The sequence below is a fragment of the Ctenopharyngodon idella genome, chromosome 24 (assembly GCF_019924925.1).
Source record: "Ctenopharyngodon idella isolate HZGC_01 chromosome 24, HZGC01, whole genome shotgun sequence".
NCBI lineage: Eukaryota > Metazoa > Chordata > Actinopteri > Cypriniformes > Xenocyprididae > Ctenopharyngodon > Ctenopharyngodon idella.
In genome coordinates, this window is record NC_067243.1 from 25516617 (window position 1) to 25542265 (window position 25649).

The following is a 25649-nucleotide window of genomic DNA, read 5'->3' on the forward strand; positions in this document are numbered from 1 at the left end:
TTCCATATCTGAATAATATAATAAATATATAATATAATATAAATATAATATAATATAATATAATAAACACTCACTCATGTAATTAAGATGTTTTATTTATATATGGCATTTACATACAGACATAATGCATAGCTTCTGGTTACAGGCTTTGAGTTATCATACACGTACAAACAAAATAGCATTTTTGCATTTGATTGTGTACTGCAAGCTGCCACAAGTGAACTTTGGTTTAAACATTTCCTCATCAAAATAAGCGATTAACTCAAAACACTAAACAAATAATGAAATGAGGCATGTTTCTATGGGTTTATAAAGTACATTCATAGTCTGAAGCATTGGTCATGTCAAATATCAGGCTGACAGGTCCAAACAGATCACTTACGCAAGTGCAATTTATTAACCTGGCCAAGTGTTTTTAAACACAGTTTCATAGTTAAGACAAATGCACACTGCAATGGGTCTCAGAAAGAGGTCTGACATCATAACATGAATGAAAATAATGTGGCATGACGGATCACCAACTTCAGAGAGGGAAAGAATAATCAATAATTACAGCCAAAAGTGTCACATCACATTTTAATAGACGCTTTTAGAAGAAAACAAGAAGGTCTCCATGTGAATAAAAATTCTTTACTTCTCATTTTCGAATATAATTATTGTATTAGTACGTAGTACAATAGACTATAAAAGTTTAAGGGCACTTAAATGCTATAATATTGCTTCTGTTAACCTTGTGCAATGGTTATGAGAGAAAGCCCTTCATACAATCTCATCTCATATAACTTCCACATATTGTCATATATTGTTCATATTTTTTTTTTTTCCTACAAATCATACTGCCTCCATTGTGCATACTGTCTAATACTGAAACTTTTGAGGGAATGTTTTCAGTACTGCACTTAAACTATGGTGTCTGTGTCTGATTTTACTAAGTCTGAAGGCTTGAAAAGATCAGTTCCTATAGAAGATAATGTGCTCAAACTCGGTTTGCATTACATAAAGAGCTAATATGTTAATAAAGAATATACACTGATGCTATATTTGATATTACTGATAGACAAAGCGAATTTGCCAAAACAAACCACATATCAGTGCTAATAACATGGTCCCCGCACCTTCTGACCAATGAATTTCAACAACTTTTTCAGTCTCGCGTGATAACTGGACGATTAAAAATAGTTTTATAAAGATTGTACTCACAAAAGGCTATGTTGTTTAAGAGCTAATTATATCTAGAAAATGTATATTTACTACAGAAATCATTTTTTTTTTTGTTTTCATTCATTTTCTTCACAATCATGGAAATCAGAAAATTCCCTGACATTTGCAGGTTTCTAGTGAGTTGGGAATGCTGTAAAGGCTAATCACTTATCTAATGCGGATCAAGAAGCAGTACATTAATGTACAGTGGAAAAAAAAAAAAAAAAAAATCAAGGCCTGAAGCTGGTTTGGTCATAAATGAGAAAAAAACATTTTTCATGACATGTAAAGAACAGATATAAAACATTCCTACACTTTATATTGATTGAACTCAATTAATCCTATTCAACACCTTACAGAGAAGTTTAGCTTTAGGGAGGTTATTTTTGGTCAGTCATGAGGGAATGCGTTTAAAGCTTCATTTTCTCCATATTTGCATGAACATATTCAAATGACATTCATTAAGATTAATATAACACATAGATGTAACAGTCTTTGCCATGCAATACATATAAACATAAATACAGGAGAGTTACATGAAAAACAAACAACATCGATAATACAAGAATAATGTTAATTTTGGTAATTTTGCAAAGCTTTACGGTGACCTTAAGCCTGAAAAATAGCTGTAAAAGCTCTAGATGAGAAGGCACGACTGGTGTTCCTGATCAGAGGAAAATAAGATTGTATTCTGGTCTAGAAAGCTCCACACACACACCCATACACACACCCACACACACATCAACTGAACAAACGTGTCAGCTAGAAGACAAGTATAAGTATGAAAACACTGCTTGAGTAAAATAGTAGCTGTCAATAAACCAATGAAATAAATGGACCTCAATCATTTCTTGTTGATTTTATGTGAGCAGTCCTAAACGAGCCAGTTTGGCTGAGAGAAACGAATGAAGCACAAAGACCACAGGCTTCGGCCCCGAGTGAAGCTCAAACACCTACGAAAGAGAAAAGAAGAAAAGGAAAAAAAAGTGTTTATTTGGTTTTAGTTTCAGTTCTACAAAACATTTCACACTAGAGTTTAAGCACAAGAGTTCACGCCAACACACTGTTTTAAAGGTTAGCAGGCTACACATATTATAGAAATAAATGATAAAAAAACAAAAAGGGCCTTAAAGGGGACCTATAATGTCGCTTTCACAAGATGTAATATAAGTCTCTGGTGTCCCCAGAATGTGTCTGAAGTTTCAGCTCAAAATACCCCACAGATCATTTATTATAGCTTGTCATATTTGCCCTTATGCGGGTGTGAGCAAAAACACAGTTTTTGTGTGTCCCTTTAAATGCAAATGAGCTGCTGCTCCCAGACGCTTTCCGGAAGAGGGCGGAGCTTTAACAGCTCACGCTTCGGTTGCTCAACAACAACAAAGCTGGAGAATCTCACGCAGCCAAAATGAGGATTGTCAGTAACGGTGTTCAGCCTTACATTGTTCAAACCGGAGTCGGACACTGATTGAGAGACTCAGGAAGAAGTTACAACTTTTAGAATGCATCTGGACGTTTCTGAATGGTTAGTGGAAAAATTTACGTAGTTGCTGTGGAGTTGAATCGACTAGCATATGTCGTCATGTTAATCTTTTGTGCAAATCCAGCGTTTAATTGACCCTCTTTGGCCACGTACACACTGTAAGTTTCAGGAGTGACACCCGCATTTAAATGCGGGAGTGAATCCCCTAAATTATCATTACATGTGTGTACGGAACACGACTCACTCTCAAAACTCCAATGATTGACAGCTTGGAAACCATAGCGACGTTCTGGCATCTCGCGTGTTTAGTATCCGTTATTGTGACCAAAGTAATATTACAGTGACAAAACACTCGTTATTTTCAGCAATTTAACTAAACAGTCGATGGAGGCGTCGTGTTTTGTTTATGCTTGTACAGCCTGTTTCACACAGAGCGCTCTTACTGTGTTGCCATGACCACTTATTATAAGAGCCATGCAAATTCGGTGCTCTCCGTGATGAATTAATTAGAGACCAACTTATTGAAAAAAACAAACAGCGCACGAGTCAGAGAGAGACTGCTTATTGAAGATGATAAACTTACACTGGATAAGTCTCTCACTCTGGCACTCCAAATTGAAGAAGCTACTCAATGTGCAGCTAAAATAGCAGAGAATAATGCAGCTAAAACTGATTTCACCACTGTACCCGCAAATGCAGTCACCGATGAGGGGCTCCAGCCTGCAGGTGCAATCATCCAGCAAACACAGCCTCAATCAAGTCAACAGAGACAGAAGTGTGGAAACTGTGGCTCCAAGCGCCATGCCAACAGGTCCCCAGACTGCTCAGCTATCGGCCAAAAGTGAAGGCATTGCGGTAAGCTTAACCACTTTGCAAGGTGGTGCAGATCAAATTCTAGATCAGTCTCATTTACCACATATCAGCCCTCACCAGCAGTAATTCACATAGTTGGTCCTCACTCAGTCACCTTCTCTGCATGTGGTATACAGCTGAAAGACTGTTGCATCCCACTGCTTCTGGACACAGGAGCTAAAGTGTCATTGCTTAATATGGCCACCTACAAGAAAATTTTCTCTGACGTGAAGTTACAACCATCACCTTTAAAACTCTGTGGGTATGGTCAAGCCAGCATTGCAGTGGGCAAAAACATCTGGTAGATTTCCCGTTCTACATCACACAGCAAGGAGCCAATATTCTGGGTCTGGACCTGTACATTAGTCTTGGTTTTTCTGTGCATGACAACAGCGGAACAACTATCCTCCAAGTGGACTCCCCATGGCACACACAGTTTCCCACTCTATTCAGTGGTTTAGGCTGCCTTTCTGCTTTCGCCCACAGACCCTTGCTTAACCTGGATGTTCCGCCCGTCATCCAGCCACTTCGAAGAGTGCCTCTCACTATGTGTGACAAGGTCACTACTGAACTGCAGGGCATGCTAACAGCAGATCTCATTGAGCCCATTGATGCCTCTCCTTGGGTCTCAAATCTTGTGATTGTGCAAAAACGGTCAGAGGGCATACGTCTCTGTATTGACCTTCGGGGGCCTAATAAGGCAGTGGTGCCAGACAAATACCCGCTGCCAACAATTGAGGAACTCGCCACACTTTTCCATGGCTCTTCAGTGTTCACAAAGCTGAACCTAAAGCAAGGTTGCATGCAGAAACCTCTGCACAAAGACAGTAGAAATCTGACTGCATTCGTGACTCACATGGGGGTGTTCCGCTTCAAGAGGAATCCTTTTGGCCTCAGTTCAGCACCTAGCTGCTTTCAGAAAATCATGGCCACTCTCCTAGCAGGGCTCCCGGGTATGGCGTTGTACTTAGATGATATTGTTGTACATGGAAAGGATGTGGCCACTCATGATGACTGCCTGAGATGGGTGTTCACAACCCGTCTAGACACAACCTGACATTGAACGCAGATAAATGTGTGTTTGCGGCCCCAGCAATAGACTTTGTTGGTCTTCAAGTGTCCAGCTCGGGTATCACACCACTGCAGTCCAACGTAGAGGCCATCCTCAACCTTCCCGTGCCAACATCGGCTGGAAAGCTTGCATCCTTCCTTGGCATGACTGCTTACTATCTCAGATTCTTACCTCAGTATTCTGCAATCACTGCCCCCCTGCGACAGCTGCTCAAACATAACACCTCCTGGGCATGGACAGCAGAGTGCGGACGTGCTATTCAACAGCTCAAGCACCACCTCAAGTCACCACCTACACTAGCTCATTTTGATCTCTCCAGTCCCACCCTAGAGACATGTGACGCATCAGCAGTGGCAGTTGGAGCAGTCCTGTCACAGACGCATGGCGGCATTGAAAGGCCTATTGCATTTGCTTCACGGGCTCTGAGTACAGCTGAGCAGAAGTACTCAGTGGGAGAAAGAGAGAGATGCTGGCGTGCATTTGGGCATGTGAGCGCTGGCACATGTACTTATATGGACGATCCTTTACACTCAGAACAGACCACCAGGCACTTACTGCCCTCATGTCCTCTGCAGGAACTGGCCACAAGCCACTCAGACTCCACCGATGGGCTGACAGGTTGAATCAGTACAATTACCAGCTGCAGTTCACCCCTGGAAAAGACAATGTGGTTGCAGATTTACTGTCACATTCAGCTGTGGAGTCAACCAGCACAGTCAGGCAGCCAGAGTCAGACATAGAGACCTTGTGCAGTTAGTGTATGAGCCCTCATCAGTGTCTCTTGAGGAACTTCAACAAGAGTCTGCAGCGGTCCCACTCTTCATTACTCTCAGCACCTATATACGGTCAAGATGGCCAGCTCAGGTAAGCTCTGACCTGATACCCTATTCGCGACTTAAGACAGAACTGACATGTTGGGGTGAGTCTTGCATTGCACGGGGGAACGGAGCAGTAATTCCCCCGCCCCTAAGGGAGCAGGTTCTCTCAATGGCACACGAGGGTCATGTGGGGATAGTTAAACTGAAACAGAGATGCAGAGACTTGGTTTGGTGGCCAGGGATTGATAGAGAGCTAGAAGCTCTTGTAACTGACTGCACACGTTGTCTACTTATTGGTAAAACAGGAACTCCAGCCCCGCCATCCTTGCAGCCTGTCGACTGGCCCGCCAAGCCATGGGAGCATCTCCAGATGGACATCTGTGGGGAGCTTGTCTCTGTTCTCCACCACCAGCGGTTCCTAGTCGTGGTGTATGACCTCCACTCGAAGTGGCCTGAGGTTGTGCCTATGGGCTCAGTTACAGCCTCTGACATGACTGATTTCCTGGAGCAGCTCTTTTCCCGCTGGGGCATCCCGCGTGCCATTACCACAGATAATGGGCCGCAGTTCATTTCCAGCATGTTTTCATCCTATCTGTCGGCTAAGGGAATAGCCCACATACGTACTGCCTACTACCATCCCCAAGCTAATGGTGGCGTGGAAAGATTTAATCAAAGTCTGAAAAATGGTATACATGCACACCTTGCCCAAGGTTTTCCCATTTAAGGCTGCTCTCTCCCAAACACTCTTGCATTATCGCGCCACTCAGCATGCCACTACAGGAGTATCCCCGGCCAGTCTCATGCTCGGCAGGGAGCTGGAATTACCATTGACCAGATTGTGCCCACCTCATCAGCTCCCAGTGAACACTTCGGCCCGGGCACAGGTTCATCGACACCAGCGCAACATGAAAGCCAGCAAGCATCATGCTCGGCCTACCAAGATTCGAGTACAGGATTGGGTAAGAGCCCGTAGGCCACACCGCAGCAATAAACTTGACTCTTTCCTGTCTGAGCCTCTTCAGGTCAAAAGGCAGCTAGGGCCAGTCACTTTTGAGCTTGCTAATGGATCCCGCTTGTCTTCGAAGAGTTGTCTTCGAAGAGTGCCCACACCTTCCGTGGTGGAGGAAAGCCTAAACCAATCTATGGTCATGGACTCCATTCTGCCCCCACCGAATCTGGATTCTGGTGAAGTAATCAGACAGGAAGTGGGAACTGATCACTGTCAGTGTCCACAATCTGCAGAGGCCACTGTGTCAGCTCGCCCTGTGAGGGCGAGGGCACGTCCTGCGCATTTCCAGGACTTTGTAATGTAATGTTGTAATACTAGGGCTGGGCGGTTTTTCAGATTTTTTCGATTAATTCGAATTTATGTTTTGCCTCGATTTTATTATTTTTTGAATCGAGAAATCGCGATTTTGAATAAAAATGTTAGCAAGCGTTCAATTAGATATGTTGACAATACAGCAATGATAACCGCATTAGGAGAAGAAAATGATCCGACATCATGATGGCGCCGGCGCGCCTGATTAACCGCTCTCATGTGACGCTCCATGAACGCAGAACACATCACTGTTCTTAAGCGGCTGTTCATTTAGAAATCCGTTATTGCGTTATAAAAACGAGAGGCAGGCAGTGGAAGGAGAAAAAAGTGCAAAGTTATTAAACGCGAGTTGAGCTTTTTTTTTTTTTTTTTTTTTTTTTTTTTTTTTAACTTGACCGCCGTGTTTTTAGAACGCTGTTTCATGGGTGAGACGCTGCAAAAGACGCGAGACACGAGTGCAACACCTAAACATGTCCGCCAAACATAAAAACAATAGTACAAATAGCGCAATGGAATGCAAAAACCTGTAAACCTGTTTGATATTTCAGGTTTGCATGATGGTGACAGGCTGAAAGCTGCTGTTGTTTTCTGTTTTGACAACGCATTTGCTGTTAATAATAGCATATTACTGGTGTTATTTATTGCTATTACTTTTTGGCTAAGAAATATTTAGCATTTTCTTATTTTATATTATTTCTGAGTAGGATGCGTTTAAGATAAATTTGTACAACATTTGTCTTCATATTTCAGGCATATTTCTGCAAAGATATTTAACAAATTGTTTTACATTTACACCATGTTGATCACTTCATGTGTGGTGCACTTGGAATGGAACTTTTTTTTTTTAACCAGATTGTTAATAAAGAGAATGTTACTTAAATCATATTGTAGTTAAGGTGACTAGTTAAACAGTTTAAAAAAATAATAAAATAAATCGAAATCGGTCAATCGTTCTGAAAAATCGAGATTTTATTTTTTTGCCATATCGCCCAGCCCTACGTAATACTGTTGTGAAATCATACTTGTGCGCATGCCTCTCTAGTGTACTGTATTCTGTGCTGCTGAAGTTTCAGTGAGTAAAAGTAGCATTCTGCCAAATCGCTGTTTGTGTGTCTTCTCCTGAACGTAACACTTACATAATAAAACAGAAGTCAGTAGACCAACAAACTTTCATTCATAATAACATAAAAGCCTTCAGAATTTTATGTCCATTTTATGACATCATCACAGGTAAATATTATGTCATACCATTTCGCCATCTGGAGCACCAAAGTCCAGGTAAAGATTCCTGATTCCATCATCTGCAGACATCTTGAGCCGCTCATAGGGGAAGTGAAACAGAACAGATTCGCCAGACTCCCGTGTCACAGTGAAACCTCTGTCATAATGCAGGATCAGACGAACATCCTGTCTGTTCAACACACAGCCTGAGGAGTGCAGACAAACATACACAGATATGAACCATGAGAGGGTGAATTAATGTGACTTTATATTTTATGGGCTGGCTGGAACTCAGGAAGGAAAACACTGAATATTTCCAACATATTCCAGCTATTGTTCCACACCACACAGAGGAAAATAAGATCTCTCAATCCAGCTTTCCACTCAGTTGTCCCTTTGCTAAGCCCATGGTTACTCAGACAGTGTAACAAGTGTTGAATTTGGACTTTTCAATGAACAAAAAAAGATTCATTCGTAAGATTAATATCCATTCAGTGTGTACAACATTAAAAGTACATCTGAATTAATGAATCAATTAAAAGCATTCTGACTTTTAATTAATTTATTAATTAATTGTTAAATTACAAAGTATTGTGATTAAAAACTGCATTTCATTGCAATTGGTATGATATGGTACTGTAAACTATTTAGCATCATAACCACAATCAAAACTAAATAAATAAACATTAACTTATTAACATTTCAATCGAGGCAGTTGTTGATTGGATGTTAAGATGTGGGTTTGAGGCAAATGAACACAAGCTTGCAGGGGCGGGGTTTAAGCGGACTAACTGATTGTTAATGTTTATTTGGGTGTGAGCAAAAAAACGCCGTTTTTGTGTGTCCCTTTAAATGCAAATGAGCTGCTGCTCCCAGTCCCCTTTCCAGAAGAGGGTGGAGCTTTAACAGCTTGTGCTTTAGTTGCTCAACAACAAAGCTGGAGAATCTCACGCAGCCAAAATGACGATCGTCAGTAACGGTGTTCAGCCTTACATTCTTCAAACCGGAGTCGGACACTGATGGAGAGACAAAGCTGATTGGAGAAGTCCTGCATATGTCACCAGAAGATTGAGTTTTTTTTATTATTATGAGGTCGAAATAAAAAAAGGAAACTTCATTAACCATTAGATGTATACCATGCATTCAAAAAGGTTTTTAAGGCGGGTCTTAGTGAAGGGTAGATTCCTTTCTTCTTTGTATATTCACACAAACACACCTATAGAAACCTCTTTGATGAGCTCAGCAGCTGAATGTCCGCCCTGCACCAGTGCACGTGTCCATGTGGACAGATCCCAGTGTGTCTCCACACGAAACACATGAGACTCAATCCCTCGACCTGTGCCTGTACGTGTAGCGAACACCAAATCTCCACCCAGAGCTGGAGAACTGCGGACACTGCCTGAGTGAACAAGCCTATAGACAGAATCAAATACAAAACAGGCAAGGTAGAACAGGTTGAGTTAATTCAAAAAATATTGTGAAGACATTTTTTTTAAAGATGTTAAGCAGCCTGTTTAAATGGAAGGGTCACAGAGAGGGTGGAAACACTACATTACGAATGCTTAAAACTTTGCTAAAGCTGGAGTTTTACCGTGTGGCGAGTAGTGGGTGCGTTAACAGAGGAGAGGTCCAGCTCTCATACGTCCACGGCACCGACTGGAACAGCAAGATGTCTTTTTCTGTGAGAGCCATGACGACTCGTCTGTACTGATGCCGCCCGCCATCCAGCTCAAGCTAAACACAAACACAACAATCAGCCACTGAATTCATAATCCATACAGCTTCCATATGCAAAGGAAAAAAAACACATCTAAAAACAACTAATGCTATACAGGGAACTGTCTTGCTTGGAACATTACTATAGGCAAATATATAATCGCACAGCTCTATACAAAACTTTGGATATACAAGTACTGTATATCCAGCTTTACCTGCACACACATTGGTGTTTCCCATTCATTAGATATACTCTGTTGACCCAAAACAGTTTCATAATGGGCCGAAAATATATTACTTCTCATAATAACATAAAAAGGTCTCAAATGTAGTGTTTTGCGTCACTGCTTTTGCAAAGCATGTCAAACAAACTAAAATTGAAAGCGTGATATAGCTTAGTGCCCTTATCAAATTGCAAAAGGCTGCGATTTAATTAAAGGGGACCTATAATGCGCCTTTCACAAGATGTAATATAAGTCTCTGGTGTCCCCAGAATGTCTGTGAAGTTTCAGCTCAAAATACCCCACAAATCATTTATTATAACTTGTCAAATTTGCTCCTATTTGGGTGTGAGCAAAAATATGCCTTTTTGTGTGTGTCCCTTTAAATGCAAATGAGCTGCTGCTCCCAGCCCCCTTTCCAGAAGAGGGCGGAGCTTTAACAGCTCACGCTTCGGTTGCTCAACAACAACAAAGCTGGAGAATCTCACGCAGCCAAAATGTGGATTGTCAGTAACGGTGTTCAGCCTTACATTGTTCAAACCGGAGTCGGACAGTGATGGAGAGACTCAGGAAGAAGTTACAACTTTTAGAATGCAACTGGACGTTTCTGAATGGTTAGTGGATAAATTTATGTAGTTGTTGTGGAATTGATTCAACTCATCGACTAGCATGTGCCGTCATGTTAATCTTTTGTGCAAATCCAGCGTTGAATTGACCCTCATTTGTGAAGCAGTCCGGCGTAAAATGACGGCATGACAACAACACTCTACTACAACATGGCCTTGCCCCCTTTGTTGTGTGTTCTCGGGGGCAGGGTTTATGTACCTTTTAGGGTTAGTGATGTCACTAACCCAGGAAGAAGCTCATTGTAGTCCCTACCAGCCATTTGTTTTAGTCCTTAAAGGATTAGTCCACTTTTAAATAAAATTTTCCTGATCATTTACTCACCACCATGTTATCCAAGATGTTCATGTCTTTCTTTCTTCAGTCGAAAAGAAATGAAGGTTTTTGATGAAAACATTTCAGGATTTTTCTCCTTATAGTGGACTTCAATGGTCTCCAAACAGTTGAAGGTCAAAATTACAGTTTCAGTGCAGCTTCAAAGGGCTTTAAATGATACCAGACGAGGAATAAGGGTCTTATCTAGCGAAACGATCGGTCATTTTCTAAAAAAAAAATACAACTGTATATGCTTTATATAAACAGATGATAGCCTTGTACGTGCTTCCGCTTTCCGCATTCTTCAAAACGCTTACGCCGTATGTCCTACGCCTTCCCTATTCTACTGACGGAAAAAAACGAAACTTGCGCCGCTTTCGTTTCGTAAGTTGAATAGGGAAGGCGTAGGACATACAGCGTAAGCTTTTTGAAGAATGCGGAAAGCGGAAGCACGTACAAGGCTATCATCCGTTTATATAAAGCATATACAGTTGTATTTTTTTTTTTTAAATGACCGATCGTTTCGCTAGATAAGACCCTTATTCCTCGTCTGGTATCATTTTAAGGCCTTTGAAGCTGTACTGAAACTGTAATTTTGACCTTCAACCGTTTGGAGACCATTGAAGTTCACTATATGGAGAAAAATCCTGGAATGTTTTCATCAAAAACCTTAATTTCTTTTCGACTGATGTAAGAAAAGCATGAACATCTTGGATGACATGGGGGTGAGTAAATGATCAGGAAAATTTTATTTAAAAGTGGACTAATCCTTTAAAAAGCGATTTCTGTAAAAGAAAATATCTCTCTTTGCATTGAACTTTGAGCATCGTAACTTTGCAGATGTTGTTTATGCTCAAACAGCAACATTACACACTAACTAAAGTTAAAAAAAGTGAAATCATAATCAAGGACCCCTTTTAAATAAATATATAATCTTTTGCACTTTGCCATTTGTTTTCGCGGTTTGCAGTTTTCCATTGAAATTAAAGCTTGATAGTTTAACTCTTGATTTTGTTTAAGACAGAAGTATATATTTTCCTACTGTAGTGTGCAGTAAAAATATACTTTTTTTATTTTTTTTTATTTTACAATGCAGCTGTATTACAATAGTTAATAATATTAACTATTAATTAACTTCGAACTAACAGTTAATTAAAATTATTATTATTATTATTTATTTAATTATTATTATTATTATTATTATTATTATTATTATTATATTCTTATTGTTTGGCTTCCTAAAACACCAGTGTGAATGTAATGTAAACTAAGACGCTATATCACAACTAAAAAGAGGTTTGAATCCCCTTTAACGTCCAGGCAATGCAAAGATGTTTACTGTTCAATTTGGACACTGAAAATGGGTTGGATCTCTAAATTATTTTATTAAATCATTATCAGTATCTAACCTGATAAAGTTATTTAGTCAATGTTATCCACATTATATTTCATCTGCAACAGCATTGTGAACTTTTGTAATGATACGTTTGGTCACTGACTTTTAAAAGCATCATTATGCAAATTGCAAACACATGAGGAGAGTTCACCACATGAAAGACCAAGACTGGCAGATCAATGTGCGACTACATTTCTCTCCAAATGGTAGGAAATTAAATTAAATTGAATGTGGAGGATTTTAACTGTGACAAGATGATTGACAGGGAAGTTTAAACAGTGACAGGATGCAAGTAACTAAGCAAAGGAGCTGTCTGTTAAAGACGCAGTTATGATGAAGTAGTATGTCCTAAAGCCTGCCTACTCTTCTGCTACACACTCAAAAGTATGTACTTTTTCCTTCACAAAAACAATACATACTTTTAGGGCGCAGTGCAAGTAGGCGAACTGGGTCACAGCATATGTTTTGATCACCGTTCTGAATCCAAACCAGATAAAACCAGATTTTCTCAGCTTGTAAATGTTTGAAATGTTATTATTATAACTATAATAATAATATTATATATATATATATATATATTATATATATATACACACACACACACACACACATATATATCTCCCCAGATTCCAGTGTAGAGATAAAAAAAAAAGAACAAATCAAGCTAGAATAAAATGTTCTTTGCTGTTGCTTCTTTTGATACATTGACTGTTCACATATTCATAAAACAAAATATTCCGGGGGCCTTGAAGTTTTGTGAATATGGCGCTGGCTTGCAACTTTTTTTAGTAAATGCTAGTAGGAAAGAGTTAAAGAAAAATAAAAGTAATTTTAGATTTAACAGACTGCATCAGCTATTATTTGTACATGTCAATGAGGATCACAAGAGGTTTTATAACGTGACCCATTTACTTCACGTTTTGGGAGCTGCATGTCGTGATTGACCTCAGAATGCGTGAGTCATTCGGTGTCTGTGGGCGTGTGTTTGAGATACCTGCTCTGCCAGCCAGCCGATGTGTTTGAGCGTGCAGTGTGTGTTGGCGCTAGGGTTGCTCAAGAAGGAGTTGATATGGGCCAGCATCTGTGGCAATAGGGCAGCAACGTTTGTGTGAATGGCCGTGAACCAAGAGTGAGCAGTGGCCCCGTCTTTACACCGCAACACCACAGTGTGCTGGCCGTCCGGAGAGTGAAGCTCCAACAATCTGAACAAAACAAAGCATTGATGAAAACATTTATCATTCCAGTTCTGGGATTAGTAATTATATAATCAGTAGTTCTTGAAAGTAATGAGTGAAGTATCATGTTACTTTTTGAAGTTACTTCTTCAAACAGTTTGTATTTATTTCACTATTTTTATTTTTATTTTTATTTATCGTAATCAGCAAATACTAGGGCTGGGTAAAAAATATCGATTTCTCGATTTTAATCGATTCTCATTTTTACGAACCGATATCGATTCTTAAATCTTAAGAATCGATTAGTCTAGTCTGTTTTCAGTTGATGAGTGAATAGAACATGTAGCGCGCCTCCCATCCAATAAATCGCAATAATCTTTGTGCTTTGTTACTTTTGATATGAAGCAAAGTCTCAGATTTCAAATGACGTCCATCTTATTATGAGATTCAAAAAATAAATACCGTTTTGGTGCTGTTTAATGTGACGTGACAGATCGCTTTAGCGCCTCAGTTAAAGAGAAGCGGCAGCACGGAGCGCATGTGAACATCCTCTCCTCCGCTTTAATACCAGTTACAGCGCGAAATAAACGTGACTAAACATCTGAAGGTATGTTAACATACACAGTACAACTTACCGAAATCCGTATCATGTCTCTTGTAATAGCTCAATCAGTGTTTAAACCTCGGAAAGACGTCGATAAAACAGCTTGTAAACAATGTCACGTAACGTCACATTTACCTCAGAAAAACATTTTCAGTGACCATAAACTCATTAGTCAGCTAGAAAAGTGAACTCTAGAAAGCAGCATTCTGATAAATATAGCTATGCACCGTTACATATTCATTATAATGTTCTTCAATATTTAATGCATGTTTGAATAAATCAGTTTTGACAGCCACGATTTAAATGTTTATATTTCAATAAAACGAATTGGAGTAGAAATATGATTATGTAATTCTAAACTTTATTTATTATAAAAAACATAATTGAGTGTAATTTAAGTGTTTGTATATAAATAAGTTAATTTTAACCTTCATTATTATAGTAAAGTAGTAGGCTACCAACTGACTCCCATGTGTTTGTTTACAGCATTAGTTGAGAGATTTTTTTCCTCTAGAAAATTTGCCCTGTACTGTGACTGATATACTACATCCAAAATAATCGATATCGAATCGAAATCATAATCAAATCAAAAGCATGTGAATAGAAATCGAATTGAATCGTGAAAATTGTGTCAATACCCAGCCCTAGCAAATACTGTCATTATTGTAATATAATGATTAATATTTGGTTGAACTAATAATTCACAGCAAGCCAGTGTTGATTTTGGGGTGAAACATGACCTGGATATGTTTTTATCAGATTCATTAACCTAGCTGCTGTCTCAATGGTACGATGACAGCCAACCTCAGGAGAAAAATGCTGCTTTTGGTTACTTCTGAAATCTTACACACACACACACACACACACACACACACACACACACACACACCTGTTTTCCAGGTCAGGCATGGTGAGGTTTCGGCTGATAAAGCTCATTTTGAGCGGGATGACCTTTCTGTCACGAGTTACGCTGCTCTTGGGCGACTCATCGCTGCTGCTGAGGTTTGGAGACTGAAGACGTCCATCCCAAGGCAGATCTGCACTCATAGATGACTTCTTAAAGAGTGGAGACACCTCCCTGATGTACTTCACTGCAGACAAAACATACAGCCTTAACTGAGTATTCAATATCAGAAACCCAACACACACTTGTATACACTTTCACACTTGTCATTTAGAAGCAGGGTTAGCAGCGCTTTTTACCCGGGGTTATGAAACCCTGCTCCGGTTAGCTACTGCTTAAAGTTTATTGACATATTAGAGTGCTAAAGAAACATGCATGAATGAGAAAAAACACATGACCCAGTGTTTTCCAAACTGGGTGCCGTCTGGTGAGAGCAGGGGTGCCATGTAAAAAACTCCTTCAAACATTTTTAAATTGCTAAAATGTGTAAAAAAAAAAAAAAATAATTATTATACATCTCTGATGTCCCCAATAACAAATAACACACACAAATTTATAATAAAAATGTGAATCGCAAGAAAGGCTGGTCTGAATTTCGGTGGGGGATGCGCATGATTTCATTCCCGTGCTTAATTCCCAGTGTGTACACATAAAGCCGCCTCTTTTTCATGACTGCACTTATGGTCAAATTAGTATTGTCAAAAGTACCGGTACTTCGGTACCAAGTCGGTACTGAAATTTTGAAAATGTGACGATACCAGCATTTCTGTAGTACCGGGAGTACCGAGTATCCGGGTATTTTCGGTATTCACTGATAGGGCTGTGCCAGTATTTACATGAATATGACACGAGTGAAGCACAAAGCTTTGTTTACAGAAGAAATAATAGATTGTCACATTTAATTGCTATCGCAGCCATGGAAACATTTTGGTTCATGCCGAATGACAGAGGTATGTGAGTCCATACATTTAAGCTTTGTATTCTGTTTTGCGAATCGCGATCTGGTCACCTGATTATCAGATAATTTAACAATATTCCATTAGTTATTCCACTGAACATGGAATCTCTGTTTATTTTACCAAATATTCACTCACGCAGGGTATTATAAACGTTTCTTCCTTTCGTTCGCTTTTAGGCCTATTATATTTGCATTCTTTACTGTGGTAAAGTGGAAACAACACTGTAGGACAGAAACCTTTTTGCTTGCACGTCAGTTTCTATTTAACACAGTTTGTGCTTGTTATTAGACTTGATAGGGCGCGTCAAGTTTATTTGTATAGCACGTTTCACACACCATGATTTTTAGTTTCGCTTTCACTGGCAGCGCAAAATCAAACATAGCCTGTGTGTCTTCCTTGTGGGCAGGAAAGAGACTTATAATACCTTCATGTTATCTCCTTCATGTTATCAACTCCTGAAGATAAAACTAGCTTCTCAGACACTTACAAGTGTCAGCTGCTTGTATCAGGAGATAACATGAAGGTATTATAGGTCTCTTGCGATTGTCCCACATCCCTCTCAAAAATCATGTGTAATATTTTTCCACTTCACATGTGAGTAACACTGGGTTTTGATTGTCTGGGGCTGGTGTGCTGTTTGCGACTAACAACGAACACTTTGTATTTACTCTTGTGTACTGTACGTTCATTTTTTGTGCTTCCTTGTCATTCATTCATCAACTGCGCTCTATTTTTCGTGAAGCATTTTGTTGCGCATCAGCTGTGATAAACAGACATCCACTCTCGTATTGTGTGTGTAACAGTGGCCAGATAGTGAGAGTTGAGCAGGTAAACTACTGCACACTGACGACCGCTAGAGAATGAGGTGTTTAGCGTCATTGTTAGTGCACTCGCCTCGCCTGCCAGCAGCGGACTGAGTTTTGGAGGCGGCGCAATGAAGAGAGGGGTGGGTTTGTTTGGGTTAATTTCTAATATCAACAATGTTCAACAACGTTTTTCAAAATCTACTTATCCCACCTTTAAACAAAGAACAAAGGTAACAGAGAAAATTACTAACTGCTCACAAAAATCAATTTCATTAAGACATCAGTAGCAGTGTTAGTATCAGTGATAATGGCCTTCATTCATAAAAAGATGCCATTAAACAAGTATTTAAAATATACTGTCTTTATGTTGTTTCTGCATTAATTTGGAGATTAACTATGAAATTATTACATTATAAAATATATTAACTTAACTTAAAAACAAGCTATAAAAATTATCCCAATATAAATACACTGAGTGAGCAAACATTTAGGCTAGGTGAGATAGTTGTAATGGTAATTGAGCAATATTTATATATGAATAACAGCTATATATTACAGATTAATTGAAATCTGTCATCAAAGTGATCTCTTTAGAAGAAATTACTGATTTCCTAGACTTTCAATGGATGGACAAAAAAAATGAGATAATATTAAAAAAAATATCTATTCTTCTTCCCTGTGGTATTGAAAATCGATAATTTTCAAGGTATCGTATCAAAGTAGTATCGTGACAACACTAGTGTGGGGTGCCACAAATTTCTGAAAATTTTCAAAGGGTGCCATGACTGAAAAAAGTTCAGGAAACACTGAGCTAGAGGGTTTGGAGAAAAAAAATGCGCTAAACAACAGAGTAGTGGTGAGAAGTAGTTTGGCGGAACAATGTCAGATCATATTTTTAAACTTCAAATCTAGTTTTTGTTTTTTATGTTAATCATGTTCTGGAAGATTTAAAAATTGTTTTGGAAGGATGTGGATACTTATATTGAGGATTTTTGATAAAAATGTAAAAATGCATGAAATACACACATTTTAAAGATATAAAAGAAATCAACGGAATAAAGATATACAGATTAATAAAACTGCATTACTTACTGCTTTTTTTATGGGATGTACTTGTAGTTACAAGTACATTCTTACTTTTTTTTTGTAGTTACTTTTTATGATGTAAAGCACGGCTGTGTTTTTGTGTGTTTGCATGTATTGGAAAGCTTAACATTTGATAGGAAGATCCAGAAGCCACATTGAAATTAATGACCTACTTAAAATACTTGAATTCTTACTTTACATTAAGATGTTTAGCTAATTGTTACAGAAGCTTAAGCGGTTCAGGACTGTATGAAGAAAACACACACACACATAGTTTCTTAATGATACTTGAGCTGAAAAACACTTGGCTGAGCCAAAAATGTTTGAGGAATTCAGTTTGGAAGGATGAACGAGGGAAAGTATGTGCAGGACAATAATAGTGGTTGCTGTATGTGCTTTTTTCAAGCATCAACATTCTGGTGTTAAATTGCATTAGATGGATAATTTCCCCAAATTCTTCTTTAATGGGAATTCACACTGACAGCGATTTACACTGACAAAGTCATTTACTTTTAATAATAGTGGCCAATTTCTGGCAAATTCTCTGAGGAATTATAAATGTTAAGCAGAATAAAAGCGACTTCACAATTGTTTCAAAAACTTTCAAAAGCTATGGTCAGATTAAAAAGATTAAAAAAAAAAAACCCAAAGGTTGCAGGTTCAAACCCTAGAAGAGGGTGATTCTTGAACTACCAACATTTCACCCCTAAGCATGACTCTTTACATCAGGTTAGAGAGTGAGCATGTCATAAAAAAAAAAAAAGGTGTCTTTATCGCAAGCTGCTAATTATGGCTGAATAAATTTCTCTTCATTGTTTCTTCTCCATCATCTTATCACCTTCACCGATCACAGCTGACTTAACCACTAATTGCCGCTTCACCTCAGTATAACGTCACACAACATCTTGTTGATGTTGTATATCTTTTTCAGGTTTCCAGTGGAATATTCCAGCACTGGTATTGTGCAGCATCATAGGACCATTTCTAAGCCATTTAAAGATATCATTAGATCCACCAGGACCATCAAATATAGTTCTCATTTTAATTAGGCCAGTGCCACAGAGGATAATGTATGTGCGAGCCTTGCCCATCTCATGCAGCACTGCTCCACATATCTGACCGTCAGTCTCCACATCTCTCACCATGATGCAGGAGATTAAGCAGAGCTGTAGATCAATGAGTGCGTTGAACTGTGGTGGTATATTTGATTTGGAATGAATATGTAGGCTATAGTTTACAAAAGTACTTGAGTTCCTTCAACCCTCTATGCACACGCTGGCAATAGAATCGCCATTGGCTAGTAAATTTATGGCCAGCCTGATATACTATTATATATACATGATTCCACCAAATCAGCTTATCTTTGTAAAATGGCAAAGCTCTTACCATCAGCCAATCAAGCATTATATTATGATATTATGATAATCAAGCACTATTTAATGATAGAACTTTATTAACTAGAACTAAAACTTGGTAACCTGCATATTTGTCATTTTAACTGAACTTAGGACTGGTGGTGGTGCTTAAAGGGTTAGTTCACCCAAAAATGAAAATAATGTCATTTATTACTCACCCTCATGCCGTTCCACACCCGTAAGACCTTCGTTAATCTTTGGAACACAAATTAAGATATTTTTGTTGAAATCCGATGGCTCAGTGAGGCCTACATAGGGAGCAATGACATTTCCTCTCTCAAGATCCATTAATGTACTAAAAACATATTTAAATCAGTTCATGTGAGTACAGTGGTTCAATATTAATATTATAAAGCGACGAGAATATTTTTGGTGCGCCAAAAAACCAAAATAACGACTTATATAGTGATGGCCGATTTCAAAACAATGCTTCATGAAGCTTCGGAGCGTTATGAATCAGCGGTTCGGAGCGCCAAAGTCATGTGATTTGCGGTTTGGCGGTTTGACACGCGATCTGAATCATGGTTCGACACAAAAGATTCATAATGCTCTGAAGCTTCATGAAGCAGGTTTTTGAAATCGGCCATCACTATATAAGTCGTTATTTTGCTTTTTTGGCGCACCAAAAATATTCGTTATAATTGCGTTATAAAAATGAGATGCAGGCAGTGGAATGAGGAAAAAAGGCAAAGTTATTAAACGCGAGTTGAGCTTCTTTTTCTTGACCGCCGTGTTTTTAGAATGCCCTTTCATGGGTGAGACACTGCAAAAGGCGCGAGACACAAGTGCAACACCTAAACATGTCCGCCAAACATAAAAACAATAGGACAAATAGCGCAATGGAATGCAAAAACCTGTAAACCTGTTTGATATTTCATGTTTGCATGACGGTGACAGGCTGAAAGCTGCTGTTGTTTTCTGTTTTTACAACGCATTTGCTGTTAATAATAGCCTATTACTGGTGTTATTTATTGCTATTACTTTTTGGCTAAGAAATATTTAGCATTTTCTTATTTTATATTATTTCTGAGTATATAGAATGTATTTAAGGTAAGTTTGTACAACTTTTGCCTTCATATTTCAGGCATATTTCTACAAAGATATACAAATTGTTTTACATTTACACCATGTTGATCACTTCATGTGTGGTGCCCTTGTAATGGAACTTTTTTTAACCAGATTGTTAATAAAGAAAATGTTACTTAAATCATATTGTAGTTAAGTTAAGTTGACTAATTAAACAGTAAAAAAAAAAAAAAAAAAAGATTTTATTTTTTTGCCATATCGCCCAGCCCTAACTTTATTCAACAATATCTTTTGTGTTTGGATGTAAACACGGAAGCGCTGCACTGTGTTCACTACGTCAACAGCGTAGAAGACTGACAGGGAAGAGAAGAAATTGTTGAATGAAGTCGTTATTTTTGTTTTTGTGCACAAAAAGTATTCTCGTCGCTTCATAAAATTAAGGTTGAACCACTGTAGTCACATTGACTATTTTAATTTTAATGCCTTTAATACTTTTCTGGACCTTGAAATTGGTAATTACATTGCTTTCTCTAGGGGATCTTAATTTGTTCTCTGAAGATGAACGAAGGTCTTACGGGTGTGGAATGACATGAAGGTGAGTAATTAATGACAGAAATTTCATTTTGGGGTGAACTAACCCTTTAAGAAAAACTGATGTACTGTACCATATATACATCCAAACAAATCAAATCAAAATGAAATCAAGAGATTTGATATCAAATTGATTCATGAAATCTGTCAATATGCATGTTTCCAGCAACAAACAACAACAACAAGTAGGGTTGAACCTGATTTTGTCCATCGAGAATTAATTGGACTGTAAAAAGTGGGTGTTGCAAACCAAATTAATGTTGGTTTTTTGATTAAAGATTACGAGGACACATTTATAAATAAACAAAACATGTCCACGAAGAAATAATTTATAGTAAACTGAGCATTTCCAAGAGTAACTAATAAATACTGCAGCATTCCATAAAAAATAGGAATTGTAAAAATAAAAAAATATATACATTTTTTGTGGAGACATTAAAAATGATGAAAATAGAAAAACAGAGATGTCTTCACACAAAACGATTGGCTTAATAGCGAAGCAAGTACAGTAAACAAAGTACTCCCTCTCTCTATATCCCATTCCCACCCATACGTCTGGAAAAACATTAATGGACATCTTCTACTGGAGCAAGAGAGATGGTCTGCTTATTACCACAAAACATTCATGCACTTCTATAAGTTTCATAACTTCTGCAAATGATTTTCAAATGTTAATGTAACTCGGACCACTTATCAACCTGAATTATCTTTATAAAAAAAAAAAAAGAGTAAATGTCAAATGAACTACTGTTTACTAGCTGAAAACAGTTTGAACTCAACAAAATAATGACTAAACTAATCAACTGTGTGTCATTATCAGACGCTTTATGCGGGCCTGCTGAATCCCCGCGGCTCGAGTAATCGTCTTACCCTCCAGCGTCACCTCCTTCCCAGCCTTCTTCAGCGCCTGCACCGCCGCGTCGTGCGTGGCATCGCGGAGGTCGCTGCCGTTGACGGACAGGATCGCGTCGCCGACACGCAGTGCTCGACTCTGATCCGCCGCTAAACCGGGGAAGATCTTTGATATGAGGATCGGCATGCGGTTCTCCCGTCCCCCTTTAATACTGATCCCCAGTCCGCCGGACTCCTGCTTGACTATACGAACCCTCCGAACCCCCTCCGGCCCCGCCGGGTCACAATAACCACTGGACTCCGAGTCTGAGCCGGTCCCGTTGACCCGACCCGGACTGTCGTATTGCCCGCGGCTGTGATAAACATCTCGGTTCTGTTCATTGCCATTAGAAACGCCGTTTCTTAAATGAGAGTTGTGCTCCGAATAGCCCGCGGGCCCGCTCGCTTCGCCCTCCGCCGTCAATGTGAGAGTGTCCCGTGTGAGTTCCGCGGAGACCCGAACCCAGCGATCACTCAACAACAGGTCCAAATGACCCTGTTTTTCCGCGCGGGTCCACACGGCCATGATCAAACTTTAACTCATCGTAAAGTTTAAACTCACTCGACACACCCACTTACACGCACATTTCCCCAGAGGAAGCGCGAGGAACAGATTTAATGTCGGTGAATAAGTTAAAACATCGGTATATTTCTGCAGCGGGTTGAATTTGCGATCGCTGCACGAAGAAACTATAAAATTAAAAACATCCTTAGATCGGACGGCGGAGATAACCATTCGATTTGTATGTAATTAATTATTCATGAGAGGGGCGGGGATTGAAAACTATTTCTCTTCCCTCCCCACGAAAGCCAACAGTCAAAACAAGCCTCTCGAGTTTGTGCCTTGCGGAGATTTAAGGGGGTTTAGGCACGAAGGTGAAAACAATGCTGCTTGATTCTGGTTAAATCACTGTATTTAGTGGATTTATTGCTTTATTTACTATGTGCCTTTTACTTTTTGGTATGGGTAGAAAAGAAAAACTTTTTTTTTTTAAATCCCCGCCTCTCTCATTGATTATTAATTTGATTCAAATCTAATCTAATCTAATCTTTCCGTTTTTTATTTTTATTTTATTTTTTTTTATATAAAACGACACAAATAGTTATAGGCTAAAACACAATAGTGTTCAAGTAATAAATTGCACCTAGCAATGTAAGTCATTAGCCTAACACACGTTATGGTTGCTGAGCAACTTATTATTTATTAGGCATTAGTAGGTCTACAATAAGGTTCATAATCACTATTGATTTTTCTATTGATCTGAAATGGAAGGAAATTATGCTTTGTTGTGTTAAAGTCTAATGTTTGGTCAATCTACTGGTCAATATAACACATATGTGTCAGCTCTAAATAATATTGACTCGGTAAAAGATGTTGACTGTTCTCATTTGCTTTAAAGTGTTATCCATACTCTGAATGGCTCACCTCAACTTTTAAATAAAGCCCATGTACACATTTTTAATATATTACAGTCAGCGGTGGACAGTAACAAAGTATTTTTACTTCTTTACTCTACTTAATTACACCCTTTTTAACCATGTTTTTTTTTTTTTATCTTAAAAGTGTGTAGCATGTTTCTTTGGTGGATTGATTACCCTTTGTATAACCATAGTTTTACTACAAATATATAAATATGGTTAAACTATGGATAGTGTAGCAAAACCATGGTTAATTTTCCTAAGGGCATATTTCAAGTAGCTGTATCTGTACTTTACCAGAGTATTTTTATTTTGAGAAACTTTTACTTCACTAAATTCTAAAGCATAATATTGTAGTCTTTACTCCACTACATTTCTTAAAAAAAAAACTATTGTTTCTCAATATTTTGAAATGAAGAAATCTTCATCCGCTCTGAGACGCAATAGCAATATCCGATTCATGAATGAACTGATTCTTTTTAATGAACCTGTTAAATCTGTTCACAAATTGGCAAATTGGACTGATCCGATTGCAGCTGTTTTCGAGTCAACGGGTGTGTTGGACTTTAAAGGGATAGTTCACCCAAAAATGAAAATAATCCCATGATTTACTCACCCTCAAGCCATCCTAGGTGTATATGACTATCTTCTTTCATTAAAAAAAAAAAAAAAAAATCCTGGCTCTTCCAAGCTTTATAATGGGCGTGAATGGTGCTCATGATTTTGAAGCCATAAAAGCACATCCATCATAAAAGTAATCCATAAGACTCAAAGGGTTAATAAAGGCATTTTGAAGCAAAGCGATGGGTGTTTGTTAGAAAAATATCCATATTTAAAACTTTATGAACTATAAAAACCAGCTTCCGACAAACATCCATACGCAAGTCGACTTACGACAGAAGCGTAACCTCTGACCCGAGTAGGAGAGCCCCTCGCCTCTCGCAATTCAAACAAATAGGGCTGTGCAACAAACTCAAGCTCATCTTCTCTTATATCAACATCCTCTGACATTTCCATTTAAAAAATCTCATTTTAGACTTCTAATTCATGACCGGTGTTTTGTTTTGCTCTATCCTCTGCACTTCCATGTTCGTCAATGCGTCATGTGTCGGGTCAGAGGTCACCCTTCCGTCGTAAGTCGACTTGCATACAGATGTTTTCCGGAAGCTGGTTATTATAGTTTATAAAGTTTTAAATATGGATATATTACTCGGGCGTACCGAGTTTGGTGCAATTACCTAATTCCAATCAAGAGGGATAGCTGTTTTAGTAAAAGTGGCCACGGCCACTTCGAATGTTTTGGCATCCCGGCACAGACGTGAATTAAAATTTCGATGTTTTTTGATAATTATTGCCAATCAGACTCCAGAGAATCTTTCTGCACTGGTCTGGTTCCAATCGGGTGAAAAACCTAGAACTAGTAGGACGAAAAATCCAAAATACCCAAAAAATTGAAGATAAAATACATTAGATCGCTGTAGCGCCACCATCAGACCGATTGGGGCGAGCTTTGGTGGAGTTGTAGACAGGGTGGGTACTACCATCCCTCAGAGTTTCAAGACTCTACGGCTTGCGGTTTGGTCTGCCAATGCTGATCCTTGGAAATTCTAACAATTACAAGGGTTTTAGCACTATATGCTTGAACCACTAAATAACGCAAATTAATGCCCATCAATCTTCCCTGCTGCCATAGCAGTTTCAAATGATATAAAACTAGTATGTTTGCATTAGTGTTCTTCTTAAAAATGTTATGCATTGTCCTGCATTTTTTTATATTGTCAACACACATTTTGTTTCTCCAAATTTTAAAATAATACTGTTATATTTTGTTTTGTTCACTTGTTTGCACTCATGAAGTATCAGTAACCTAAATTGATATTTTAATATATTTAATGTTTTGATAGTGTATGACAAGTTTTGGTAATAATTGTTTTTTTTTTTTAACTTGCAGATCAAAACATATCTACATCCACTAATCTTCCTTACTGACTAGTGCTTTTATACTGCTTAAAATACCTGGGGGAGGGGGGTTACTGGGTCTGACATCATTATGAATTATTATGAATTGTCCAGCACTAGTCAGTAAGGAAGATTAGTGGATGTAGATATGTATTGATCTGCAAGTAAAAAAAAAAAAAATTTATATATATACAGTTGCAAGAAAAAGTATGTGAACCACTTGCAGAATCTGTGAAAATGTGCAAAATTTTAACAAAATAAGAGAGATCATACAAAATGCATGTTATTTTTTATTTAGTACTGTCCTGAGTAAGATATTTTGGTAACACTTTAGTATAGGGAACACATATAAACTAATAACTATGACTTTTCCCTCAATAAACTCCTAATTTACTGCTTATTAATAGTTAGTAAGGTAGTTGTTAAGTTTAGGTATTGGGTAGGATTAAGAATGTAGAATAAGGTTATGCAGAATAAGGCATTAATATGTGCTTAATAAGTACTAATAAATGGCCAATATTCTATTAATATGCATGCTAATAAGCAACTAGTTAAAAGACCCTAAAATAAAGTGT

The 25649-nt window shown here is 38.4% G+C and overlaps 1 protein-coding gene across 2 annotated transcripts; it reads right to left on the reverse strand.

The window, feature by feature from the left end:
* Positions 1–77: 77 nt before the first annotated feature.
* sntb2 (syntrophin, beta 2) lies at positions 78–22450 on the reverse strand. 2 transcript variants are annotated; one of them, XM_051883992.1, is made up of 7 exons: positions 21676–22447; positions 14908–15109; positions 13234–13441; positions 9559–9701; positions 9184–9380; positions 7995–8173; positions 78–2153 (listed from the first exon to the last, which is right to left on the reverse strand). In XM_051883992.1, exons 1-7 carry the CDS (start codon positions 22220–22222, stop codon positions 2061–2063), a joined length of 1569 nt encoding a protein of 522 aa, XP_051739952.1. In that variant the 5' UTR covers positions 22223–22447; the 3' UTR covers positions 78–2060. The 2 variants fall into 2 exon arrangements, with proteins under 2 accessions (XP_051739952.1, XP_051739953.1); XM_051883993.1 differs by lacking the exons at positions 78–2153; positions 7995–8173 and adding an exon at positions 8180–8983 and having other exon boundaries at positions 21676–22450.
* Positions 22451–25649: the final 3199 nt, after the last annotated feature.